The sequence below is a fragment of the Rhinolophus sinicus genome, linkage group LG04 (genome assembly GCF_036562045.2).
Source record: "Rhinolophus sinicus isolate RSC01 linkage group LG04, ASM3656204v1, whole genome shotgun sequence".
Lineage (NCBI taxonomy): Eukaryota > Metazoa > Chordata > Mammalia > Chiroptera > Rhinolophidae > Rhinolophus > Rhinolophus sinicus.
In genome coordinates this window covers 60,684,221-60,711,525 of record NC_133754.1, presented here as the reverse complement: position 1 = coordinate 60,711,525, position 27,305 = coordinate 60,684,221, and the positions used below count along the sequence as shown (strand labels likewise).

The following is a 27,305-nucleotide window of genomic DNA, read 5'->3' as shown; positions in this document are numbered from 1 at the left end:
TTTGTATGTGTGTGTGTTGTTCTATATTTGTCAAGTTGGCTATAATAAACACACTATTTTTCTAATCATAAAATACACAAATATGTTATTTAAAAATTAATTTCTACAACCCTCTAAGGAGGCAATTTGGAAGTACCTATCAAAATTCAAAATACGTACACTCTTTAATCTTGTATTTATATTTTAGGGACCTATTGTACAAAATACACAAAATGAGGAAATTTAAACAGAGGGATGATAACTACAGCACTATTTCATGTTATAAATCTACATGTCTATCAACATCTTACTTTTTATTTGATACATTCTACACAAAATTGATAAGGGTAGTTATCTTCGGGGAACAAGATCAGGGAAACCATGAGGTAAGATCTATACTTTTGTGTTACGTCCATTTTCTGTAAAAAGCAAATTGCTTTTGTAATTTAAAAGATCTTTTAAAATTTCTCACTTGTCAAACAACAGAATTTACTTCAGATGGCTTAAAAAGTGGGGTATGTCCATTAAATTAGGTCTTAACTCCACTAAAAAATATGGCTAATTCTAGAAGCTACTTAAAATTCTCATTTAATTAAAGACATTTAAAACACCGTTGTAAAAACATAGTTTTATTAAATAAACTATAAAAAGTTTTTTGAACTGTTAGCAAATGGTAAGCCAGATTAATATAATATCCGAAACCTCAAGCATCAATCATTCATTCAACAGTGCCTATAACTTTCTAGGCACTGTTCCAGAAAATGAGTATACAATGGTGAAACAAACAGATGTGATCCCTGACTCAAAGAGATTAGAGTTGGATAGGACAGATAGACATTAAACAAATAAAAACACAAACATATACTAACACAAAGTAAATGTATGAAGAGAAATAATGGTGTATGTGTGTATCTTTAGATATGGAGTTTGGGAAAGGCCTCTCTGGGAAAGTAAATTATAATCTGAAAATCAAAGGAAGAGGAGTTAGTGTACTAAAAGTAGAGGAAAGAATACTCCAGAAAGGAGTGGCATGTGCGAGGTCCTTGAGGTAAAAAAAAAAAAAAGTTGAAATTTCAAGAAGGCTATTACAACTGACTTAGCTCCAAATAAGAAAGAGGTTACAAGATGAGAATGAAGAGGCAGGCTACATTATGAGGGGCCTTATAAGCCACATTCAAGTGTTGTAGCTTAAGTGCAATGAAAAACCACTGAAGAGGATTAGGTAGAGAAGTAACATTCGCCAATTTGTTTGTTGGTTTTTTTTTTAAATTTATTGGGGTGACAATTGTTAGTAAAATTACATAGATTTCAGGTGTACAATTCTGTATTACATCATCTATAAATCCCATTGTGTGTTCACCACCCAGAGTCAGTTCTCCTTCCATCACCATATATTTGATCATTTGTTTTTAAAAGGTCATGTTATGTGGAGAATATTTTGGAAGGGAACAAGAAGGGAAACAGAGGGGTGGGCGGTTAGCTCAGTTGGTTAGAGCGGGATGGTGATAACACAAAAGCTGCCCGGTTCGATCCCTGCATGGGCCACTGTGAGCTGCGCCCTTCTTAAAAAACTAAAAATAAAATGTCTTAAAAAAAAAATGAAGGGAAGCAGAATATTTAATAGGAAACCTAGTGGAAATGGCCCAGGTGAAAAAAGGTAGTGTCAACTTGTTGACGGGCACAAAATTGGCTCTGTCAGATGCATCTGTGGTGGTACCACAAATATCTAATCTAATAGGACATACTCACTGAGCAAGGAAAAAAAAAATCAATGTTCAAAAGGAAAATTTTCCCCCCTGATCACTAGTGTAATAACGAAGCCATTTAGAAATACTGTTCACATTTGGACAGACCCTTTCAGTAGCTTCATTTCAGTCTATATATGTAGCTTACATCTTCACCTCAGCATCTTACTCTGAAGCTACAGCAGGAAGACAGGGCCACTTGAGAAAGTATGTATGTGACCAAGAAAGTGAGCCATCCTCTGCACATTTAATCTTCATGATGTCTGGGTGTATGAGATCTAACTCTTTATCTATCTATCTATTTATTTATTTAAATTTATTGGGGTGACAATTGTTAGTAAAATTACATAGATTTCAGGTGTACAATTCTGTATTACATCATCTATAAATCCCATTGTGTGTTCACACCCAGAGTCAGTTCTCCTTCCATCACCATATATTCGATCTCCCTTACCCTCATCTCCCATCCCCACCCCCCCTTACCCTCTGGTAACCACTAAACTATTGTCTGTGTCTATGATCTAACTCTTTCGAAGGGCAGATAGATAAGGAGTAACTAATCTTTGCCAAACAACAGAATCCTACTATTGTTAAGAACTGGTCTGAAGCCCTTTAACATTTTTCCCTTTCTGGATTACAGACAGAATTTCCTTTAAAATGTTTTTATTATTCAAATGTCTTATCTTTTTTTGATATTTTTGTTTGTTCCAGATTGTTCGGGTTTCCTTCAGGCTGGCTTGAAACACTTAAAATCACTTTCATACAAGTGAAATTTTTCAGTCATTTTAAAAGGATAGAAATGGCAAGGGAGAGAAAAGAGACCCAAGAAATTTATTTTAAGCTTTCAAGACTGTATAAATAAAGGAGGGAAAAAAGAAGTCAAACAAGGATGCTGCAATGAAAGAAAGGGAATATACATTATAAAATGTGCTAATGCGTGAGCAAAGTAGAATTACTGTAGTTTGCCAAGAATAATGTGCTCCCGTGTATAATGCGCACCCACATTTTTGGCCCATACTTTCAGGGAAAAAAGTTTTTCTTTTTATTTTTTTAATTCAAATTTTTATTTACATTTAGGTACTTGTTTTTTGTACTATAAAGGAATGTCATCATTTATTTTTTAACATATTATGCATAGTACAAGAAATTTTATGTAACAAATAATTACGAAACACAAGAACAGATACAAGGTACAAGAAATTTTATGTATCGGTAACAAATTTATGATATTTACATAGAAGGTTAAGAACTCTTCCGCTCTGCAAGTTCATCATAAGTTCAACAAAACCGATTTCGTATTCCAAGGTATTAGTTTGCATATAGATACCATTATTGATTTCTAAAGTTATACTTTTAACTCATAAGCATAAATAAAATAATTAAAAACATTAACACAGGTGCAGAATTAGTACTACCCATGTATAATGCACATCCTTATTTTTCCTTCACAAATTTGGGCAAAAAAGTGGCACTGATTGCATTATACACAGCAAAAAAAAAAAGAAAGTGGCACGTGGGCATTACATACAACAAAATATGGTATCTAGTAGGCATCTAGAGATCTATGACTTGAGCTCAAAAAAAGTAAGAGGATAAACCAAGAGATAGCATAATCATAAACACCAATTAAGAAGGAGAGCTTTTAAGATGAAATGGTGAACAGAAGTCAAATGCTTAGAAGTCAAGAAAAACAAGGAGCCAGAAAATGCTAAATTAAATACATCTAGATATAAATACATCTAGATAAATTAAATGCATCTAGATACAAAATCCATTGTCCTTTGCTTGTTCAAAGGATAGATAAGCTTAAGAGATTAAAATCAAGTAGGGACAGAAAACATCTATTTTGGTACTAATAATGTTGCTTTAGGAAGAGAAAAAAACATCAGAGAAAAAGATGACAGTGAGTTAGCTCTCCTTAGTGTTTACATCATCTTAACTTTAAACTTATGATTTTATGGGTATATACCACTTTTTCACATTTTTAGTTGACTCCACATGGAAATACCTATATTCCAGGAAAGAAACACAGGAAGTTTCTTAAACAGGAAGAAAAATACGTTAAGAGAGCAGCTGAAATAAAATTACATAATCCTAAATACTCCTTTAAAAAAATTTGGTCCAGTACTTTCTTTCAAACCCAAGAGATTTATTAAGATGAATAATATGCATCAAATCTGGCAGAATTCCAAATCTTTAATAATTTTCAAAACATTAAGCAAAATCATATTCTCTAAAAGACCAAAAACTTATGTCAACATTTAACGTGAAAAGAAATTGTTACAGGCAATAAATTGTACATTTTTCTTTTACTTTCTGAATAACTGCTTAAGTTTGTAATCTTAAAAACTAAAAAAATCTGTACAAAAAGAACATATTACATGTGAATAGTTTTCTAAGAATTTGAAGACCCAATACTCTGAAGCTAGAGAACCAAATATAACCTCTGACTTAGTGCTAATGGGATTCAGCCACCTATGTGGCTTTTATAAGTGAAAATGGCAAGTTAAGAGTTAATGAGACTAGCCTTCGTGTATAAGCCCAGAGATGCTGGTGGAAGACCAATGTTTCAACCAGGCCTCACATGCCTGAGGCATTACACCTGCCAATGAGGAAGAAATGCAGAAATATTTCCACATGTTTTTAATTTGGTGGGAGGAAAAACAGCTAAAGCAACTTTAAAAATATACAATTTCAGTAGTGATCTCAGGTCTCCTGCTGCCTAGATGTTTGGACACATTTTCATTGTTGAGAAGATATACTTAGGTTGTTCCAAATAACAGCCACTCTTTAGAAGGCCAAACAGTTCAGAAATGGGAGGAAATACTTGTCAATCAAATACCAAGAAAAAAGAAAAGAAACAGTGATGAGTGAAATCTTTAAGTGAGATTTTGTTTGCTCAAAAAAACCTATGCGTGGGGAAACACACATACACACCCCCAGCTTGAGGACAATCATTCCACACTTCCAAGCACATAGCTCTTGTTACGCTTCCCTAGGCAGGTACTGGGGGAGGGGAACTGTCCAGTGGTGTCAGACTGTCACTCTTGGGCTTCTCTTTCACTTCTAAGCCATCTATAATGCTACACACCAAGGGCTTGGACCTTAATGACACCCAGGAGGCACAAAGGTATCAAAAATTTAAACATTAAAAAACAAAAAACTGTCCTGAAAGAAGCAAAATAGGTTATTCAGGTTAAGGAAATGCATAAAAAAATGAGATTACACATTACATATGTAAGATAACAGATTAATTAGTGCACATCACTGTACAGCTTAGCAAAAGCATGATATTAACAACAAGCAAGAACCTCGGGAGCTCTAGCTTTCAAGTTCTCTTGTGAGAATAAAGTACACTTATGGCACCCATCTCTCAAGCTTCTAACTGCTCCCCATATGATAATTTTTAATGAATCAAAATTCAACTAACAAGAACTTAATTCTTCACTTTACTTCTTTGATAGAAAAGGGAGGAGGGAAGGGAGAAAGAGAGGGAAAGAGAAAGGGAGAGATGAATGGGGGTAAGGAGAAAGAAGGCAGGGAGAAAGAAGGCAGGAAGGGAGGCAGGGAGGAAGAAGAGGAAGAGAGGGAGAGAGGGACACAGGGAGAGAGGGAGAGGTAAACAAACAAACAAAAAATCTGGATTTTTCCCTCCAAACTCAACTACCAGGGAGTGGTCTTGGTAATATTTAGTGCAATCAATGTCACTCTATACATCTATACCTTCAGTCAAATTGACATTCTTTTACCTAAAGATATTGTAAGATCCTAAATAATGAAGTATTAAATTATGCCTCACATGATTTACTAAAGAAAAAAATGAACTAAAACTCTTAAATTATATCTAACCATTCTAATACCTGGATATAACAGTTAACTGAAGGTTTAAGTGATATAAAGAGCCAGGCACAGGAGACATCCAACAAAGACAAGCTGGCTTTAAACTCTCATTGAAAGTAACTTCTAGAAATATCATTACACTGAATTTTCTCCTAGATTCACATAAAGCAAAGTATATATGAAAAATAGACTGTCTTATCCTGCCTCTAATTGCTTCCAGCCCTATTTCTATTTTGAGATATATTTTTAACTCATTTTATCAATAAAGGCAAAAAGTCTAGCCTAATAAGTAAAGCTGGATATTCTCTTACTTGCCAGATTTCTCTAGCATAAAAGCAAGACAGACCAGCAAGGCAGTTCTCAGGAAATAAGCTAAAACCATATTCAAGTTTTGTGCAGTTTTGTGATTCCCAAGAGTCACAGTGCATCATTTACCGTGTTTTCCCGAAAATAAGACCTATCCTGACCATCAGCTCTAATGCATCTTTTAGAGCAAAAATTAATATAAGACCCAGTATTATATTACATTAACATATTATATTATATAAGACCCAGTCTTATTTTAATATAAGACCGGGTCTTATATTAATTTTTGCTCCAAAAGATGCATTAGACCTGATGGTCCAGCTAGGTCTTATTTTTGGGGAAACACAGTATCTCTTCACTTCAGGTCTAGGAAAGAAATGCTACAGTGAATGTATCTGGAATGAAAAAAATTAACTTCTCTCCTATTTATTCATTTACTTAATAGACAATCAGTGTAAGTTATTATGTGAGCTAAGTTCTGCGGGGGGCATTTAATAAATGATGTAAGAAATTTAAAAATATTGCAGAAATCGTTTGGTTCCAAAGCCTTCATTTTACAGTTCTTACAGAACTGAGACACCGTAATAGCTAAAGTGCCCCGGTTACTCTTTATTATCATCACCCAGTTTTCTTTTCTTCATAGTACAAGTTCACTGTCTGAACTTACACATATACATCTGTGTAAGCTCATATGTACGTACATGTGTATTTTCTGGCTCCACTTACTAGAATAGAAGCAGCCTGAAAGCAGGCATCTTTACATTGCATTCAGTGCCCTACTTTCAATTCTGAGAAAAGTGTCCAGCATATAGTAGGTACTCAACTAATAATCTGTTAAATGAATAAAGTATAAAAAATGAGAAAAACATTGAAATATCACACCAGGACTTGTGAGAGTGTAGAACCAGTGTGACATTTATTCCAGAAAAAGATCAATTTGAGTTGTCTGAAGTACTGGAACCCAGCTACCAAGGAAAAGGGAGTTGGTAAGAAGTAAATATTTCTTTGAACAGAAGGTAACAAATTAACTTATGCAGGCATACCAGATATACAAGCAGACAACTGTCAAAAAACAGATATTCATTTCTTCCCAAATTAAAACATCTTCAATTCATATCATGCATTAGAATATTAACTAAACTCTCTTCATTCAAGCTGGGATAGATTTTTACATACATATTATTTTTATTAAGAAAATTCATACTAAAACCTCAGAGATATTAAAAACTCCTAGAAGAAAACATAGGCAGTAAACTCTTTGACATCACTCTTAGTAATACATTTTTGGATATATCTCCTGAAGAAAGGGAAATGAGAAAAAAATAAACAAATGGGACTATAACAAACTAAAAAGTTTTTGCACAGTGAAGGAAACTATCAACAACATGAAAAGACAACCTACTGAATGGGAGAAGATATTTACAAATGATATATAAGGGGTTAATATCCAAAACATATAAAGAACTCATATAATGTAACACATAAAAAAAACCCAATCAATCCAATTAAAAAACAGGCAGAGGATCTGAATCGACATTTCTCCAAAGAGGACATACAGATGGCCAATAGACATATGAATAGATTCTCAATGTCACTAATCATCAGAGAAATGCAAATAAAAACCACAGTGAGATATCACCTTACGCCTGTCAGAATGGCTACCATCAATAAATCAACAAACAAGTGCTGAGATGAGGATGTGGAGAAAAAGGAACCCTTGTGCACTGCTGGTGCATCAGTGCAGCCATTATGGAAAATGTATGGCGATTCCTCCAAAAATTAAAAATGGAATGGCCATGCAATCCAGCAATTCCACTTCTGGGCATTTATCCTAAGAAAACAAAGGCACTAATTTAAAAAGATGCATACATCCCTATGTTTATTGCAGCATTACTATTAATAGCCAAGATATGGAAGCAACCTAGATGTCCATCAATAGGTGAATGGATAAAGATGGGATTACACACACACACACACACACACACAGGAATATTATTCAGCAATAAAAAATGAAATCTTGCCATTTGTGACAACATGGATGAACCTAAAGAGTATTAGGCTAAGTGAGATAAGTTAGACAAAGACAAATATTATATGATCTCACTTACATGTAGAATCTTAAAAAACCAAAATAAATGTATAAACAAAACAAAACAGACCCATAAATACAGAGAACAAGCAGATGGTTGCCAAAGGGGAGGAGGTGGAAGAATGGGGATAAAAAAAATGTTAAAAAAAAAAATTGTGCCCAAGCCATATGAGGGAGCTTAAGATTAGGTGTTACTTTGGTTCTTTCCACTGCCATGTGACACCCATTACTAAAACAAAGAGTGAATAAATATGAACTGAAAACTTAAACCTAAACAAGTCTCTAGACCTAACTACCAGTTTATAGGAAATGCAGGGGACAGAAGAACTTGTTAAATGATGCCACAGGGACATGATCAACAAAATCCAGAATATAGGATCCTCTGAAGGACAAATGCTCAGTTTCTTTAATAAATACATCACAAGAAAAAAAAGGGTAGGGTGAACCTGCAGATTTAAGAAGTCCTAAGAAACATATCTACCAGATGCAACATGTGGTCTTTGTCTGGATCCTGATTTAAACGAATCAACTGAAAAGCAAAATTAAAAACAAATGTTTTCAACAGCATATATCTTAAATTACCTATGAAAGGTAACTTTTATAAAAACTCCACCTGAAGTTTTAATCAATCTATGTGAATACTGACTCTGATTTTAATAGCAAGAGTTCCTCTATTACTTCAGGTTATTTTTTAGCAAACATATTAGTAGTGAGTGTTAAATTTAAGCTCCATCAGCAAAAGTTGGTCTAAAATAATAAAAAAAAGATAATTAACCATCTTCTCTATGCCTTTCCTCTTCACCTTCAGAAACAAGTTTATTAGAAGCAAATAAAAATAAGTGAGAAACATTGGGGCCGGCCCGGTGGCTCAGGTGGTTAGAGCTCCATGCTCCTAACTCCGAAGGCTGCTGGCTTGATTCCCACATGGGCCAGTGGGCTCTCAACCACAAGGTTGCCAGTTTGACTCCGGCAAGGAATGGTGGGCTGTGCCCCCTGCAACTAGAAACGGCAACTGGACCTGGAGCTGAGCTGTGCCCTCCACAACTAAGACTGAAAGGACAACAACTTGACTTGGAAAAAAGGCCTGGAAATACACACTGTTCCCCAATAAAGTCCTGTTCCCCTTCCCCAATAAAATCTTTAAAAAAAAAATAAAAAACTTGGTTGCATCAACCAAATTTGGTTGTATCAACCTATGATATATATATAAAAAAAGTGAGAAACGTAAGAAGCAAGATTCTTAGTGCCACGTTTTTAGAATATTGCTTCACTCTAATGATGTTCATTCATTTATTCAACAAATATTTATTTAGCATCTATTAGAATATCCTAAGCTCCTTGCTAGGGATTAGAAGAAAGAAGTTATCAGAAACATTTATATTTGAAGAGATAAAAACTGAAAAATACCTCTAGGACTTCCAATAAATGTGAAATATTATAAAATTTTTCAAAAAGATGTTTCAACTTACACTTTGTTCCTCTGGTTCTAATTTGGGGATTTTGTGTGACTTGCGTTCTTCAGATCTAGATGAGTCATGCTTGTTGCTTTTTTTCCTCTTTTCTTTTCTGCTTTCATGCTTTGACTTTGTGTATTCACTTGCCTGTACTTCATTTAAAAGGTCTCCACAAAGGGAAGACTCAAACAATTCCCTGCCATTCTGGATAGTTTTGGTTATTTTCAGTTTAATTTCAGGTGAGCCAGTCTTCTTTGGAATCACAGTTTGTGGTACCGAAGGAGGAGGTGGTAGCTGTGGAGGAGACGGTTTTTCCAGAATTTCATGTGGTCTTGTGTTTGGAATTTCTGAATGGTAATAGTCAGTGGGGCTAAAGTTTCTAACTGCACCAAAGCCATTGGCAGACCCATTGGGATACTGATTATATGACTGGTATTTGGTTTGAGTTTCATACATGCTGATTGATGATGGATAGCCATTTGTGAGTGGAGGAAGATCTTCCGTTGTAGGTGGGTACTGAAAGCCTTGCTGCAAGGTAGCTTCATATGGTGTATGGCCACCATCTTCAACAATGTCACTGTTGTTATCAAAGGCATCCTCCTGACGAATGTTGGCTGAGTCAATGAGTTGAGGTGGTTGCTGAATTGTGTTTCCCATGATCCCTTGCATGAAAGAGAAGGAGAAATCCATTGTTCTGCTCCAGCATCCTTAACTTTCCCTTTCTCTCATCGGGCCTAGTTTTAAAAGAGGAGATATAAAGTGTTAATATCCTCACTGGCTAGAAGCTAGTCAATTGAAAAAGGATTAAGCTAAAATATTCTGAACCCAATTTTCATGTCCAGATATGCACAGATTACTAAATATTTTTAAAACAGCCAATTCTGACAAAGGGCAAATACTTTTTATCTTAAATGCTCACGTTTGAAACTCTCAATTACTTTCACAATAACTTTAGTAACAAATTTTATCCTTTTTGCAAACATGTGAAATAGTTTTGACATTCTTTTGTTTCTCAAGTTAGAGATTATAATTCTCAGGTTAAACCTGGTAATTTGCAATATAAGCAGTGTCCTGACACATGTAAATTAGGTCCCATAGAGCTTCCTTTAAATCATTCACGTTCTGTCCAGTTCTTTTTGTTATTGCAAAAATAAAATCTTATTGCAAGTATTTTAAATACAAAAGTAAAAATGCCTATTGTTCTCTCTCTCCATCATTCCCACTTTTCTGTGTCATGAGTAACCAATGTAAACACTTTGCTGGGTATTCTTCCAAATCTTTATATATTTACATATAAAAATTTAAAAATAGAGTTTATTCAGTGTCTTACTTATTCAACTTAACATATCTAGATATCTTTCTACATCAGCATGCATAGACAATTTTCATATATATTTCATTCTTTAAATGGTTACACAGTAAACAACTGTGGTATCTAACATAATGTATGTAACCATTTGCGTACTGATAATCATTTAGTTGTTCACAATTGTTTGATATTATAAACAAGTCTACAGGAAACTTTCCTGAAACTATATACCTTTGTGCACATATGCTTTCCTATGGAACACATTTGAAATTTTGACAGATACTGCAAAACTGTTCAATAGGCTGTACTATAGCAATTTACATTCATACCAATAGTGTGTAAGGATGTGTGATTCTCTATACTCTTGCCAGTATCTAGATGTTTGTAACCAGTGGTATAAACAGCAGAATCATCTGGGGTACTTTTACAAAACACGTATGTCCAGGTCTATTTACGGATAAATCTGATTCAATAAATTTGGGGTAAGGCCTAGAGCAGGAGTATTTTAAGACCACAATCCAGCTCATTCTGATGCATACTTATTTGAGTCTTTGCATTATAATCTTTGCATTATACTCACTGCACTGTACTCCTACAATTATTGCACCTCCTCTAGAAGGTATTAAAGATGCCTATGTTAGAATGTTATAATATAGATAAGCATCTGTTAGGAAATGCTCTAAGACCATTCTGCTTTGTCATAAGGTTTGACAAGCCTGTATCTCGAGACAGAGGATTAATGGACGGTCCAGATACTATTTTGATAACCCCAGAAACATTTATTCTAAAAGGCTCTAAGGCAGAGCGGATTTCAACACTATATGAGGTCTGATGAACTGATTATAGCTTGTGGAATATTGTGCAGAAGGATTCTGAAGCTACAGCTGGTTCAATTCTATGACTGTTTAATAATGTCTACCATCTTGGTTCTAGTAGGATTTACCAAAACGATAAGGCAAGTAACACAAAACAGCAAAGAGAAGAGAGAGACAAAATGCTGACTATACACTTTTCAAGGTATATCCAATTAAGCAGCTGCTGTTTATTCTGCTTTTAGCAAATGGAAAGAATTTTGGAAGTTCTAAAATTGCAAACAAATGCATATGAGCATACAGGAAATCAAACTGCTCATACTGCTCTACATTGGAGTGGCGGGTAGGAGGTATCAGAGAGTGCTCTCATTTTTTTAGCATCTACTCTAGGTCACGCACTTTATACATTATTTCATTTAATACTCATAACAACTTTGTAAGATCAGTATTGTGACTCCCTGGTTCATAGGTAAAAGAAACGGCTTCAGAGGGATTAGGCAGCGTGCTTAAACCACAAAGCAAAGGGGGCAGAATTAGGATTTGAATCTAAGCATGTTTGACTCTAAAGCCCATGATTTTTACCACTACACCACTTCCACTTCCCTAAGTTACAAGTTCTGAGAGGATTCATTTTCTTCTGTTCATGTACTTTATGCCTTGGTCACTGCCAAAATAGTAACTGTTTTATTAATAACCACCACTAACATTTAAATCGTGCTTAGTATATGCCAGGAACCATTCTAAATACTTTACATACACTATTACATTTAATCCTCCCAACAACCTTCACATAGATATTCAGTTCCCATTGTAGATAGAAAAGTAGAGGCACAGAGAGGTTAAACGACTTGCTCAAATGCACAATGCTCGCCCTTTAATTGACAGCTGGAATTCGATCAAGGTTTCAGCATCTGTGATCCTAACCAGCATACCACACCGATAATGCTGATGTTAGAAATCATTTCTTTATATATAGTTTAATTGAAACATTACCCATTACCCTAATTTAACTCTTGACAAAAATGTATATAGGTCACAGACACAAGAAGGGTGTGCTCTAAAATCCTGTAAATACACATGGGGCACCTATACCGTGTTTCCCCGAAAATAAGACCTAGCTGGATCATCAGCTCTAATGCGACTTTTGGAGCAAAAATTAATATAAGACCGGGTCTTATAAAAGATTATATTATATTATATAAGACCCGATCTTATATAAAGCCGGGTGTTATATTAATTTTTGCTCCAAAAGACGCATTAGAGCTGATGGTCTGGCTAGGTCTTATTTTTGGGGAAACACAGTATAAGTGGAATTCAAAAGTTCTTCAAACTTCCAATTTGAAGGCAAGTTAAATACGGACATTTGACAAGACGCAACCTGTGTTTTTGGTTCGCATACCTGTCATATACAAGATCAGCTTCCAGATTAGTCTCTCAAATTATAGTCTACAGAGGTAAAGTAAATCTCAAAATGAGGAAACAATCAGGCAAATCCAAAATGTGAAACATTCTCACAGACACTGACCTGAGCTCTTCAAAGCTAAGGTTATTAAACAAACCAAAGGTGGAAAGACTATTTGACATTTTAAAAGACAAGATTTAGACAACCTAATTCAATGCATGAACTTCTATTAAATTCAGGATTTAAACATACACCCATGGGTAAAAAAAATATGCATTTTGGCGAAAACAGAATTTTAAATGTGAACTGGCTATTAAACAATGGAGCTATTTAATTTTCAAGGGTATGATAACAGTGTTCTGTTTATGTAAGAGAATGTCCTTATTCTTAGGAGAGCCATGGTGACACATTTAAAGTATCACAAGATCCACAACTCTCAAATGGTTTAGGATTTTAAAAGTACATGTATCTAGAGTGAAAATAAAGGCAACATATTAACAATGGGTTAATACAGGTGTTCATGTAATATTCATTCAACTTTCCTAAAGGCTTGAAAACTTTAAAAGTAAAAAGTTGGGAAATAAATAATTTGGCTAGGTTTCAGAAGAAGTCTTGAAAAGAAAAAGCTACAGCTTTTTAAAGTGGTAAAACCTGCATTAAACCTTGACAGCATATTCTGACCAACCAAGCCAAATGGTCCACATTGTTACACATTTTCTAGAAAGTCTAAGCATGAACAGAGCCACACTTTTTCATATTATCTTTCCAAATAATACAATAATGCAATCAAGAAAGCAGTTTTGATAATTTAAAAGATATTTTAGGACTATAACTAAATTCCTTTAATAATGATTTCTTGTAAGTGCTGGAGTCTGGCAGCCAGCTTCCAAATAGCAGACGTACCGATTGACATAATAGTTAAGACCTTACAGATAGGAGGCTCTCTAGTGAGCACTGTGGTTAAAAGCACAGGCTCAGAATTAAACTGCTAGGTTCAAAACCCAGATCCAAGGCTTATTAGCTATGCGATTTTAGGCAACTTAATCTCCCTAAATCTCAATTGCCTTATCAAGAAACTGTACATATTTATAATTGTCTGTTTACCTTGTGTTGTTGTAAGAATTAAATTAATCCATAAGTAGTATTTCGGACAGTGTATGGAATACAGTTAGAGTTCAACTAACTACTTGTTGGCTATTATTATTATTCAGTGTAATGTTGGGCACCAGAATTTGTGAAAAACTTGATCTCTGACCTAACGGCATTTATAGTAGTGTACTAGACTAGATAAGATTTTATGGGCAAGATTGACAGAATAGTAGTGAACATTGTAAAACAGAAGGTGACAGAATTAAACTGTGTTACCATTATAACAGACATTTGAGAAGAATAATTCACTAGGCAAGGAGGCATTTAGACCACGAAAGACAGGCAGGATGTGGAAGTTAGGTGTTTTTAACCCACTGACTTTAAAACCACACAGTACAGGCCACCAAAAATTCTCACACCTTCGTACTTAATAAATCCCTGATAAAGATGATATATTATAATTTTCTACTAAAGTAATAATAATAACTAACACTTGAGGACTTACTATGTGTCAATACTATCCTAAATGCTTCACATTTGTTATATTGTTTTACTCCTCCTAACACACCTTTGAGGAAATACTATTACGACCCCCATTTTATAAATGAAAGATGAAAGCCAGAATGATTAAGTAACTTGCCCATAGTCAGACACCTTGTAAACGGAGGATTCAAACACAGGTTACGCTTTCTGTTCCATAGCACTGGCTCTTAAAAAGTAAGCTCACTGCCTACAACCCCTAAGTATGCAAATAGCAACAAAAACAAACATTCACACTTATACTTCACACTTCCCCCCAGTCTCACTCCTCAGAGTGAACAATGTGGTGGGAGACTAAATAAGGATACTAGTCTTCCACCCATTGTAATACATACTTCCAAGTAAATGAAAACCCCACAGGCAAACAACTTATGACAAATTCTTCCTCTGATCAATCAATGTTTCTAGGCTTTTTTTTAAGACAAAAATTTATCAATCAATACTTGTTTCTTAATTTTGTTGGAGCTGTCTACAAACAGTTTTAAACGGAAAAAAGCTGAAAACTATCAACTTAAGTTTTAAGGCTCTTATTTATTTATTTACTGACTTTTTCATGAAGGGAACGATAATAGAAAAGTTTATAGAATCCTTAAGTCAAATCTTAGACACGAAATTTTAAAAAAAGAAGTATGTCACGTGGTTCAGATGAACAGCTCAAGGTTATAAATATCAATTAAGTATTCATGATGTGTTAAATGTATAGTTTAAGTCACTAACAAATTCTTAAAATGAACAATTCTTTGGTACCTCATATATATTGCTGAATTCTATTTTACAGAATTATATGCTGTGCTGTATTATTTTTCTATGTTTAAACGAGTCTTTTCTCAATAAAAGAAAACTTTATATTTTATTATACATCAAAATTCCTCATATTGATTATCATTATTTAAACTTTTTAGAATCAGAAATGGTTCTATGATATAAATTGCCTGTTTCTGTTTTCAGACCCATCTACCTCTTAACCACATTCCTAGGTTAATTTGTAAAGCTAACCACATTACTTTCCTTATTAAAAATCCTTCAATTATTCCTAGAGAAAGTCGAAGAATCTTGGCCAACATAGCACCTAAGGCCCTCAAGCAAGGTCTACATTTCCAACCTCAAGTCACTTCTGTACACTAGTAACGTTACACTACTGGGGATTATTGTACACACTATGATTTCACACCACTGCGCCTTTACTAATGTGATCTCCTATGCCTCATATGTCCTTTTACATAGTTTGGGGGGGAGCTTGATTTTAACCATCTTGTGAGCTCAAAAAGTCATCTCCAAGAAGTAGGACTTAAGCTATAGGACAGTCTGAGTAACTTTCCTCTTTTCTGAAGATACACTATGCATTACTCTTAGAATTAATTGTGAAACAATCTGTTTACATGATTTTCTTAAGAGCAGGAAGTAATTTTTTTCATCCATGTGCTTACTCCAAGAAACCAAAGCAAAGGCTCGGAGGGGCTTAAAGAATCTTTTAAACTGAAATATGTAAACTTAAGGGAGCTATTACATACAAATGAAATGCTTTAAAGAGTTGTTGAGAATCTTTCCAGGGAGAATGCAAGAGAATATACACAGTTACAGTCTCCTCAGGTAACAGCCTTGGCAAAAACTGACAACTGTTTACCTAGCCACTACTGAGATTCTCCTTAGTTCTGGGCTAATCTTCCCAACAAAAGACGAAAAGATATAAAAACAAAAAACAAAAACCTCCTATATAAGCATACCTATTTACAATCGTAGTGTTATTAATACCATAAATCTCAAATTCAGAATGTGAAAGCTCTCAAAATACAATTTTTATAGTCACTGTTCATTGAATTGGCATAAACATCAATCTTTGTTTTCCAAACCTATTCTAGTAATTATGATCTATCATACTAAAATGCCAAGCATGCTTGACATATCAACATGAGAATTTTTACAGCTGAAGAAAAATGGTAGAATATGTAATTTCCACAATACAGAGGAAGAGGGTGGTCTTCCTTTACCCCAGGATAAAAAAGGGATCCAGATGTTTACGTGAACTGTTGCAAGGAATACTTCTCAAGGTTTATGATAAATCCACAGCCTATGCGTTTCTATGGTAACAGGAATAGAGTACATGCACAAAGTCTGCAATAATGAACCAGCTATACTGGTTCTTGAAAACCTGACGTTTTTACTGTTTGGAGATTTCTGTGGCAAAACACTATTTTTTTTAAAAAATTGACACATAATGTTGAAAATTTAGAGAGTCATTTTGTTTTAAAGCAAAAAACAATCTAAATTCAGTATATAAAAGCAAGCTTCACTATACACTCTTTGAAGCGTAACAAGATAAAGCTATCAAATATACACTAGTATCTAACTGAATGATCACTTTATGCTTGAAAATCAGATCTTATATTGAAGTCAATCTAATATATATACGCTACCCCCCAAAAAAACCTTCAACTATGATTCATTTAATGATAGAATATGAAAATTTTTCGATGACGGCATCAAGAGAGATTTCTGTTTTACTTTCCCCCTGCCCCCAAATCTACAGAGAAAAAAACGGGAGAGGAGAGTTAATTTTTTAAGAAATATAGTCCATTATTTTTAGTACATAGGTTGACAAGTGAAACCAGAGAGTCTTTATAAAGTAGAAACTTGAAAAAAACATGCTTAATTTATAGGAAGAATGCTAAAATGCCCTAATGCCAGGGTTTTAAAAGAGACTCCTTTCTTTTTGGTTCTGTGTTCTATTCACATTTTAATTCTATTCACAATACAGATCAGAGTGATCTGTATTGCCCATTTTGGCTTTCATAATTTAAAAATTATTTAATTGTTAGTAATGTAATAACAACAGTGCATTGCTAAAAAAAGAATAGAGATATGTTATTCTACTTTCATTATATCTATTTTAAAAATGTAAGACATTTATCCTTTATGGAAATAAGTACCCAAGAAATCAAGAAAAGGCTGAGACTCGGAAGGGCAGCTTTGAAAGAATTAGGAAACATCACCAAGAGCAATGATATGTCTTTAGAGACCAAGGCTAAGATCACCCACACCCTCGCATTCCCAATTACTATGTACAAATACAAAAGCTGGGCAGTAAAGAAGGCTGATAGGAAAAAAATTGAAATACGGTGTTGGAGGAGAGCTCCACGGATACCCCGAACCACCAGAAAGACAAACAAGTGGGTCCTAGAGCAGATTAAGCCTGAAAGATCCCTGGAGGCCTATTTCAGGCATATCATGAGAGGGTAGGGTTCTTGCAAAAGACAGTAGCTGGGAAAAAGAGAAGGCAGCAGGAAAAAAGGAAGACCAACTCTGAGATGGAGTGACTTCATAAAAGAAGCCACAGGCATGAGTCTACAAGAGCTGAGCTGGGCTGTTCAGGACAGGGCGTGGTGGACGTCACTCATTCACTGGGTCACCAGAAGTCGGGGCTGACTCAACGATGCAGTAACACACACACAGGAGACGAGTATTTTTAAAGAGCCCAAACACACATCTTTAAAAATCAGCAAACACAAACTTCTTTTAAGTATGAACAGGACACAAATTACACTAAAAATCAATATTCTTCCATCACAGCCTCTCTACATTTTAACTTCACACACACACAAAATAATTGGGGGTTGAGGGTGGAGGTTATGGAAAAAAATCAACCACTAGGTTCTAAGAATTTGACCACACCACTATAGCACTAAAAAGGAAATGAATAATGTTTACCTTTTATTCACTAAAAAGAGCCAAAGCTGATAGCATCTAATCTAGCTCTGTTACAGACAGAAAGCAATAACTGAATTCGGTACAGTGACTACACAACTAGATGTCAACCTTTCAGACAAAATGGATCCTGCTTGGAAATTTTCGTCAAGGAAATACAAACAAAATCACAAATGGAGGCAGTTGTTCCATTTGTCTTTAGATGATCTTATCCTTTGAGGGAACAAAAACCATATCAGATTACAAGATTTACTATTTTATCCACAAACAAAAGCAAGTACTTTTAACAGCATCCAAGTATTATTCAGTTGGTAGTTATAGCTATCCATAAAAATTTTAACCACAATGGTAGAGAAGCTAATTATTTCTGACTAAAATTTGGCATTTACTCCCAAACAAGTTGTTAAATTCCCATAGTAATGTAAATCCTTGGACTTCTGAGATTTTGAGGCCATTATATAATAACATTCATTCTTGAGGTACTTAAGTAATTTTTAGTTTCCTTTTGACTTTTTAAATGAAAATTTGAGGATGTCAAAATTATGAGGTTTGAAAAGACTACTGGACAACAGGTTTACTATTACATTCTGGTTGAGGCACCTCTTTGAAAGGTTGCTATGACTTAGGGGAAAACATTTTCTTTTCCAAATTATTTTTAAGCAATTATACTAAAAAGATATCAATTCTCCAAATGACACAAAGGGCTTACAGTATTTTAACATGTTAAATAAATGTTCTATATTAGTAAACCTTATCTGGGTATCTTGACTTAAAGGTACTTTCCGAGGTAGCCTTTTAAAAACAACTCTTAAGCTGCTGACTAATTTCTAGGTTAAACTGGAAAATCTGCTTGCTTTAAAAAATAATTCAGGAGAGAACATATTCCCTTTATATTTTCACATGATTTTACTCACTTATCCATTAAGACACGAAGCAAATATCTTTTTTTTAAAAAAAATTTTCCAGTTACAACTGACACTTGATATTATTTTAAAAGCATGTCATTTTTATACAATTACAGACAATGTCTATCCAAATCAAAGTGTTCTCACTCTATATATAATAAACCCAAGATCTATCAACAGACGACACCCTTCCAGAACAGGATTTGCTACATGACATTTGCTCATTAAGCAACTAAGCAAAAGGGTAAGATTGGCCACTCTCTTCATAAATGAAGGAGAACTAAAATGTGAATTTGATGCTTAAACAATAAAAACAAAACAGAAATAAATACTGGTGATATCTGCTCTTCTTTCTCTCTGCTAAGGCACAGTATTTTTGTCATACTTCCTTAAGTGCACGGTAATATTCCAACAAAATGCCCTGCTAATCTATCAATTTTACTAAATTTAAATAAGAATGCTCTTACAAAATGCTGCATATTATATGATTTCATTTATATGACAGGTTCAGGTCTGAACATCTGTAGAGACAGAAAGATAATTAGAGGTTGCCAGGGGCTGGGAAAAGGGAGGAACGGAGGGTGATTGCTAATCGGTATGGGATCTCTTTGGGGTGATAAAAATGTTCTGGAAGTAGTGGTGACAGTTGCACAGCCTTGTGTATACACTAAAAAACACAGAAGTGTACACTTTAAAAGGGAGAATTGTATGGCATGTGAATTATATCTTTAAAAAATGCTCCAAAAGAAATCAAGAAAGCATTTACACATGCTTCTTAATAATAAAGTCTACAATATCCATTCAAACAATTACTGGTTTGTACACACACATTAAATGTGCTTAAAACAAAAACTTTTACACTTATTAAGTTACAGTAATTAAAATATGAGGTACTAGCAAAGGGATAGACAATGAAACAGAATAAGATCCTAGACACAGACCCAAGTGTATATGGGAATTTGACATATAATAGGAGCAGCACTGCAGATTAGAGAAGGAAAAAAGATTCAAAGAACGGTACTGGGAAAACGGCTTATCCATATAGAAAAAGAAAATTAGACCCTCACCATATAATATACCAACCCCAGGTGGATTAAAGGCCAAAAATAGAAAGCAAAACTTAAAAACTTTAAAGAAAAAACAAAAATATAAAACAGTAGCAAATCTTTATGAACTCAAAGCGGGGAAGGACTTCTTAAAACAATTACATAAAAAGTACAACACATAAAGGAAATAATAAAATCAGCAATATTAATTTTCAAAATGGTATGCCAAAAGACAACACAAACAAGTGAAAACACAAACCTCCAGGCTGGGAGAAGATAAATGCAATGCATAAAACAAAGCTGGTCCTGCCTTCAACTTTCTTCCAAATATTCCCAGTTCTTGCTATATTCCTGGGTTCTGTCTTATCATTTCTCATCTGGGTAAGAGCAACAGTTCTTTCCAAACTGTTCTTCCTGCTTCCAAAGTTGTCCACCTCTAATCTGTTCTCTAGAGCACTGGTAGTACTTAAAAAAAAAAAAAAAAATCCTTAAATTTAACAACCTCCCGCAGTTCCCCAGGCCTTAGGATAAAATCCAAAAACCAGAAGACCTCTCTTGATTTGGCTGCTGCCTACTTGTTCAGCCGCCTCTCCTGCTGCCTCAGCTTTCCCAACTTGCCCTCTACTATCGTGTTTCCCCGAAAATAAGACCTAGCCGGACGATCAGCTCTAATGTGTTTTTTGGAGCAAAAATTAATATAAAACGCAGTTTTGGGGCGCCGTATGGCTCAGCTGGTTAGAGCGCGGGCTTTGAACAACAGGGTTGCCAGTTCAATTCCCACATGGGCCCTCTACAACTAAATTGAAGACAACGACTTGGAGCTGATGGGTCCTGGAGAAACACACTGTTCCCCAATAAACATTTTAAAAAATAAATAAATAAGACCCAGTCTTATGTAAGACCCGGTATTATATTATGGACCCAATTTATATTGTATTATATTATATATTATATTCCCAGTATTGTATTATATTATAGTATAGTATATTATATAAGACCCGGTCTTATTTTACTATAAGACCGGGTCTTATATTAATTTTTCCAAAAACTGCATTAGAGCTGATGGTCCGGCTAGGTCTTATTTTCGGGGAAACATGGTACTCTAGCATTTTCTCTCATCAACCACTCATCCTTAAGATTCTATTCAGGTGTGAAGAAGCTTTTCCAGACCACCCCTCACACACCCTTTGAAGCCAGGTCATGCATGTACCCTCTGCTGCTGGCATAGCATTCTACCTATACTCTACCACAGTACTTAATACATTATAGATGGCTGTCTTGACCTAAAAGGGTGGGTGGGGGGGGCGAAGGAACATGATCTCAAAACATTTGTGTAAGAAATAATAGTAAAATACTTTATTACATCAATTCTGGATACCAGCTGCTGTTAATTGCCCTCTGTAGGCTGAGACAACGTTGGGACGAAGTTCATGCCAGCTCCTCCTTCCTTCCCATTCTGCTGCTGCTATAATGGGAAGGAGACCAAAAGTTACAGCCAGGTTGTCCCCGCCTCAACCTGTACAGGCTTCTCTAATAAAACAAATATTTATTGAGCACTTACTATTTACCAGACACTGGGCTAAGCACTAGTTATAGGGATGAAAATTTAGACATGGTTCCTGCAGTCATACAGTTACATTATTTTTGGAGACAGAAAAACAATACAGGAAAAGCGCAAGAGATGAGGCTCAGAAATTACTCCTGCTTTGGTTAATTTATTCATTTTATATCGAATACCTGTGTTATGAGGACTAGAGAGAAGAGATGAGCAATACAGAGTCCCTGCTGACAGAAACAAGTAAGTGCCCTGGATGACAAAGGAAAACACCCGAGTTGAGAAGCAAGGGGATGTGAGAACAGACAGAGGATGCACGGGAGTTCAGACATTTCCAGGTTTAGGAAACAAAAAGTCCTAACCTGTGCGAAGGGAGAGGAGCTGCTTCGCTACATTAATCATTAACCTAAAAGGGTTTCAGTTACAAACTTTCTTGGCTTAACATCACAGCTTCCAAATGATCTAGATTATTAGAAGGGCCTTTCTTGATATGTTACAAAACCAAGTTACAAGCATTTAATGAAAGCACACTACATAATTCAGGAACGTAAAAACAACTTAGATGCCAGAGAATACGGAAAGACTGGAAATTTATGTCAAGGACATGGGACTACTTCATCTCTAAATCCCCAGGCCAACCACAGTGCCTGGTACATTATCAATAAACAAATCAATCATAAACAGAAGGGAGTATTACAGTTAAGGGGCTACAGAATTAGATTAAAAATTGAAATAGTTTAATATGAACTAATAACCATTAAGTAATTAGTATTATTGAAAAGCCACGGGCTGTGTGTTAACAGCACGCATTTAGAACAGACTGTACAGATTTGCCTTTTCCTTCCTAAGAAAGGTCATGAATAAAGCTAGAAAGCACCTGCACTATGATTATTTATATGTCCAACACAAAACCAAACTAGCAGAGGAAAACACAACAAAACAAAATTTGCCCCATTATCTTTAAACTTCTTCAAAATTTAGTATGTAATCTTATTATATTTTATCAAGTAATCTTTTCATCAGAACTAAATTTAAGATATTTAACGAAGTGCTGGAAATAAGAGTATAAACCCGTCACACAAAAAAATTACTGGTTGAAAAGAATGTTTTCCCCAGGAAACTTAAACATTTACATAATCACATTTAATACGAAGTTCATTACCATGAATCTAATAATTCTACAGGCATGTATATAAACTATTAATATACAAAGGTTCGTATTTTCCAAAGCAGTAGGTATATTATGAAGTGAAGCTTTGTCTTCTGTTTCAGTGTATAAAAACTACAGTCACTACTAGTGGGATTAAGAGAAACTGTCACATTACCATAACGCATGATAAAGAAAATCTGGAACTCTAATAAAATGACATTTCTTTTTTTGAATCATTTATAGATTAATACAAAACCTGTACTAAACACAAAATCAATTTATATTAGAATGCCAAGCTTCTTTGAGTAAAAGGCATTTTTGAGTAACTTCAGAGTTCAGAGAACACCCAAATATGTTCAGCTATCGGAAGTTCATATTTATCTTTAATTTCCAAAGCAAAGGACAGCAATGCCTTCTTCAGTCATGGAAAAACCAACCAACCAACCAACCAACCTAGTTAATTTCTAGCAAAGGTAGTGGGTACTTTAATGTTTTGCTCATTGCTGTATCCCTATCCCCTAGTACAGTAAGTGAATGAAAAAGGCTGCTAAATGAACAAAGGGATAGCAGAAAAGACAAAAGGAAATTTAACTGCTGTTTTACTAAATTTTCATTTCCAATCAAGTAATGAAGACAGAAAAATATACACTCTGCTGGCAAAAGCACGCCCCCCAATCACAGCATAGTATTTGCCATAACAGGACTTCAACTTCACAATCTAAAATTATGCAGATAATTTCAGTGTTTAATTTTTTTTGGAAACCTCATCAAACCACTGTGCTATCCTAACCTCTAAAATTACTAACATTTTCCAAGAGCATAATATGAGTTACCAAGTCAAATTTGGTCTTCAGTACCTAGACTTTATATAACCCACTAATGAAGAAGTGATGCAAAATTCAAACATATGACTGAGAATTAGACTCAAAAGGCAATACATTTATAGATGAGTTCACACTATAAAACAGGTTTTTCAACCTCAGAACTACTAACATTTTGGGCCAGATAATGTGTTGCAGGGGGGCTGTCATGTGTGCTGTTTAGGTGTTTAACAGCATCCTGGCCTCTGCACACTAGATGCCAGTGGTGCTACCTGCCAGTAGTAACAATGAAAAATGTTTCCAGGCATTGCCAAACATCCCCTTGGAGGGCAAAATTGCCCCAGGGTTGAAAACCACTGCCATAAAAGGATGTTCGCTAAAATGTAAATGCTTACTATCTCTGAATGGATTTATGAATGAGTTCTATTCTTTTTGCTTTGCCTTTCCTTTCTCATCTCTGTAGATTCTATGAACATATGAAATTTTTAATATTTTTTAAAAGAAAAATATAACTCATTAATTATAAGCCAAGGAAATAGTCATATTTATCCAGCTTGTATCCTGTTCTTAATGACTAATATTCACAGATGTTCTCCTGAATGAAATATTTTTGAGTATTCAAAATGTTAAAAAAAAAAAAACACAAGCACAGTCTACGGGCTTTTCTTCCCCGGAGCCGAGCTGGGTCTGCAGGTGGGCCGTGGTGAGCCGCGGATGCGGGGCTCTGTTCACCAGGATGGGATTTGTTAAAGACGTCAAGAGTAAGGCCTACTTCAAGAGATACCAAGTGACATTTAGAAGACGCCATGAGGGTAAAACTGATTAGTATGCCCAGAAACGCTTGGTAATCCAGGATAAAAATAAATACCACACACCCAAATATAGGATGATTGTACAGGTAACCAACAGAGACATCATTTGTCAGATTGCTTATGCCCGTATAGAAGGAGATATGATAGTTTGGGCAGCATTTATGCTCATGAACTCCCCAAGTACGGTGTGAAGGTTGGCCTCACAAATTATGCTGCAGCATATTGTACTGGCCTGCTGCTGGCCCGCAAGCTTCTCAATAGGTTTGGCATGGACAAGATCTATGAAGGTCAAGTGGAGGTGACTGGAGATGAATACAATGTGGAAAGCATTGATGGTCAACCTGGTGCCTTCACCTGCTATTTGGATGCAGGACTTGCCAGAACTACTACTGGAAATAAAGTTTTTGGGGCCCTGAAGGGAGCTGTGGACGGAGGCTTATCTATCCCTCACAGTACCAAACGATTCCCTAGTTATGATTCAGAAAGCAAGGAATTCAATGCAGAAGTACATCGGAAACACATCATGGGCCAGAACGTTGCAGACTATATGCGTTATCTAATGGAAGAAGGTGAAGACGCTTCTAAGAAACAGTTCTCTCAATACATAAAGAACAACGTAACTCCAGACACGATGGAGGAGATGTATAAGAAAGCTCAGGCTGGTATACGGGAGAATCCGGTTTATGAGAAGAAGCCTAAGAAAGAAGTTAAAAAGAAGAGGTGGAACTGTCCCAAAATGTCGCTTGCCCAGAAGAAAGATCGGGTAGCACAGAAAAAGGCAAGTTTCCTCAGAGCTCAGGAACGGGCTGCTGAGAGCTAATAAGCCAAACAGTTTTCTATGAAGATTTTTCATATAGACATAAATAAAGTTATTAAGCAACTAAAAAAAACACACAAAAACTCAGAATAGATCCAGATTTTAATCTATATAACAAATCTCTCTGCAATTTCAAATAAGAAATATTTTAAAGATGCTTCAAGTAAAACAATATTATTTATTGAACACACTTATGTGACATTCCGAGTGCTCTACAAGTATTATCTCATTTAATCGTCAGAAAAAAACTGGTAAAGTGGGTACTAGTATCTCTATTTTACAGATAAGAAAACTGAAGAACAGACAGGTTAGGTGGCTGTCCGAGGTCACACATATAATAAGTGGTACAGCCAGGAGTCAAACCCAGCAATCTTGTTTCATGATCTGAATTCTTTACCACATATTGTCACTGACAATTGGACCACTTTTCTGTCATGTCTGTACTAATCTAGAAAGGCAATGCTCACTGCTTCAGAAAACATTCCTATTACTATAATTAACAAAGCCAACATCTTCAACTTGTATAGAGGCTGTGATACACAGAATAATGTTCCCCCACCAAATATCCACATCCTAACCCCTAGAACCTTGTGAATATGTTACCTTATGTGGCAAGAGACTTTGCAGGCGTGATTAAGGATCTTAATCATTAAGAGTATGAGAGAGAGCAGCCTAGATTATCCAGGTGGGCCCAATGTAATCACAAAGATCCTTTTAAGTGAAAAGGGAAGAGAGAAGAGTCAACAGTCGAGAGAGATTTGAAAATGCTATGCTGCTGGCTTTGAAACCTCATCAAACCGCTGCGCTATACTAACCTCTAAAATTACGTACTAACATTTTCCAAGAACATATGTAAAAGGTGACAGTAACATTCTACCAACAAAAATCTAATGGCTTTTTCTGGCTGTCCAGGGGAAAATTTTAGATCATACTAGCATGTTTATATCCATAGATAGGACTATTTATGTTGTGATGGGGTAAGACTTTTTAAAGTGGTATTTCTATTTCAGGTGCCCCAAATCTTAGTTTAACTAATCTAAGAGATTCCTTCCCCACCCTCCTCGCCCTCCCCCATTATATGCTTTATAGGGATGTTAGTGAAACTAAAGAAGACAGAGTGTTTGGAAATGCTTTTAGAGAAGTCTCTGTATTAGTTCTGTTGCCTCTCTAACAAATGTCAGATTTAGTGGTTTAAACACAGCAAAATTTAAAACAACACAAATTCATTATCTTGCAGTTTTGGATGTCAGAAGTCTAACATGGGTCTCACTGGGCTAAAATCAAGGTGTTAGGGCTGCATTCCTTCTGGAGGCCCTCGGGGAAAATCTGTTTCCTTGCCTTTTCCAGCTGCAAGAGCCGCCAACATTTGTTGACTTAAGATTCATTCCTCTATTTTCAAAGCCACAGATCTGAAAAAATAAATTATTTTTCAGATAAGACCTAAACAAAAACATCCCAAAAAAGCTTATAAAAATAAGATCAAAAACTTTTTAAAGAAATTGGAGAATAGTACTGTGAAGCTAGAAAGAAGTCACATAAGAGGAAGTTTAGCAATCAGATCTACATGCTACAATAAGACAGACTTGATAGGCTAGAATAAGATAAATCTGGAGACAAATAAAAATGTACTCTGACACTGGTCTTGCAGTAATGAGGTTTGAGTTAGTTCTGATTCTACCGCTAACTGAGCTGCATGAATCTTGAAGAGATACAACATCTTTGGGCTTTTCTTTAAAGTCCACAATGAAGGTTAAATTAGGTGATCCAGATAACCCGAAATGACCCCAAACAATAGGAAAATCGGCTGTGATTCCTCTTATAAATGTACGAGATGGGACAACTAAGTTTGCGAACTCATCCCAGGAAAAGTGCTACATACCTCACTGCTGAATATCACTATGGTCACCTTGGAAGTACTCCCCTTGGGAAGCT

General features: G+C 35.3%; 1 protein-coding gene and 1 pseudogene across 11 annotated transcripts in view; one reads left to right on the top strand and one right to left on the bottom strand.

Moving 5' to 3' along the window:
• The window catches only part of NSD3 (nuclear receptor binding SET domain protein 3), a 106,778-nt gene that overhangs the window by 63,045 nt on the left and 16,428 nt on the right, over positions 1–27,305 (bottom strand). For 9 of the 11 annotated variants that reach the window (XM_074329633.1, XM_074329632.1, XM_074329631.1 and 6 more), the window contains exon 2: positions 9,429–10,147. In XM_074329633.1, the coding sequence (XP_074185734.1) occupies positions 9,429–10,103 (675 nt within the window). In that variant the 5' untranslated portion in view covers positions 10,104–10,147. Of the gene's footprint in view, positions 1–9,428; positions 10,148–20,477; positions 20,499–21,581; positions 21,684–27,305 lie in introns of those variants that run through there. The other 2 variants (XM_019748079.2, XM_074329630.1) reach the window with 2 other exon arrangements.
• On the top strand, positions 24,481–25,446 carry LOC109456085 (large ribosomal subunit protein uL18; annotated as a pseudogene).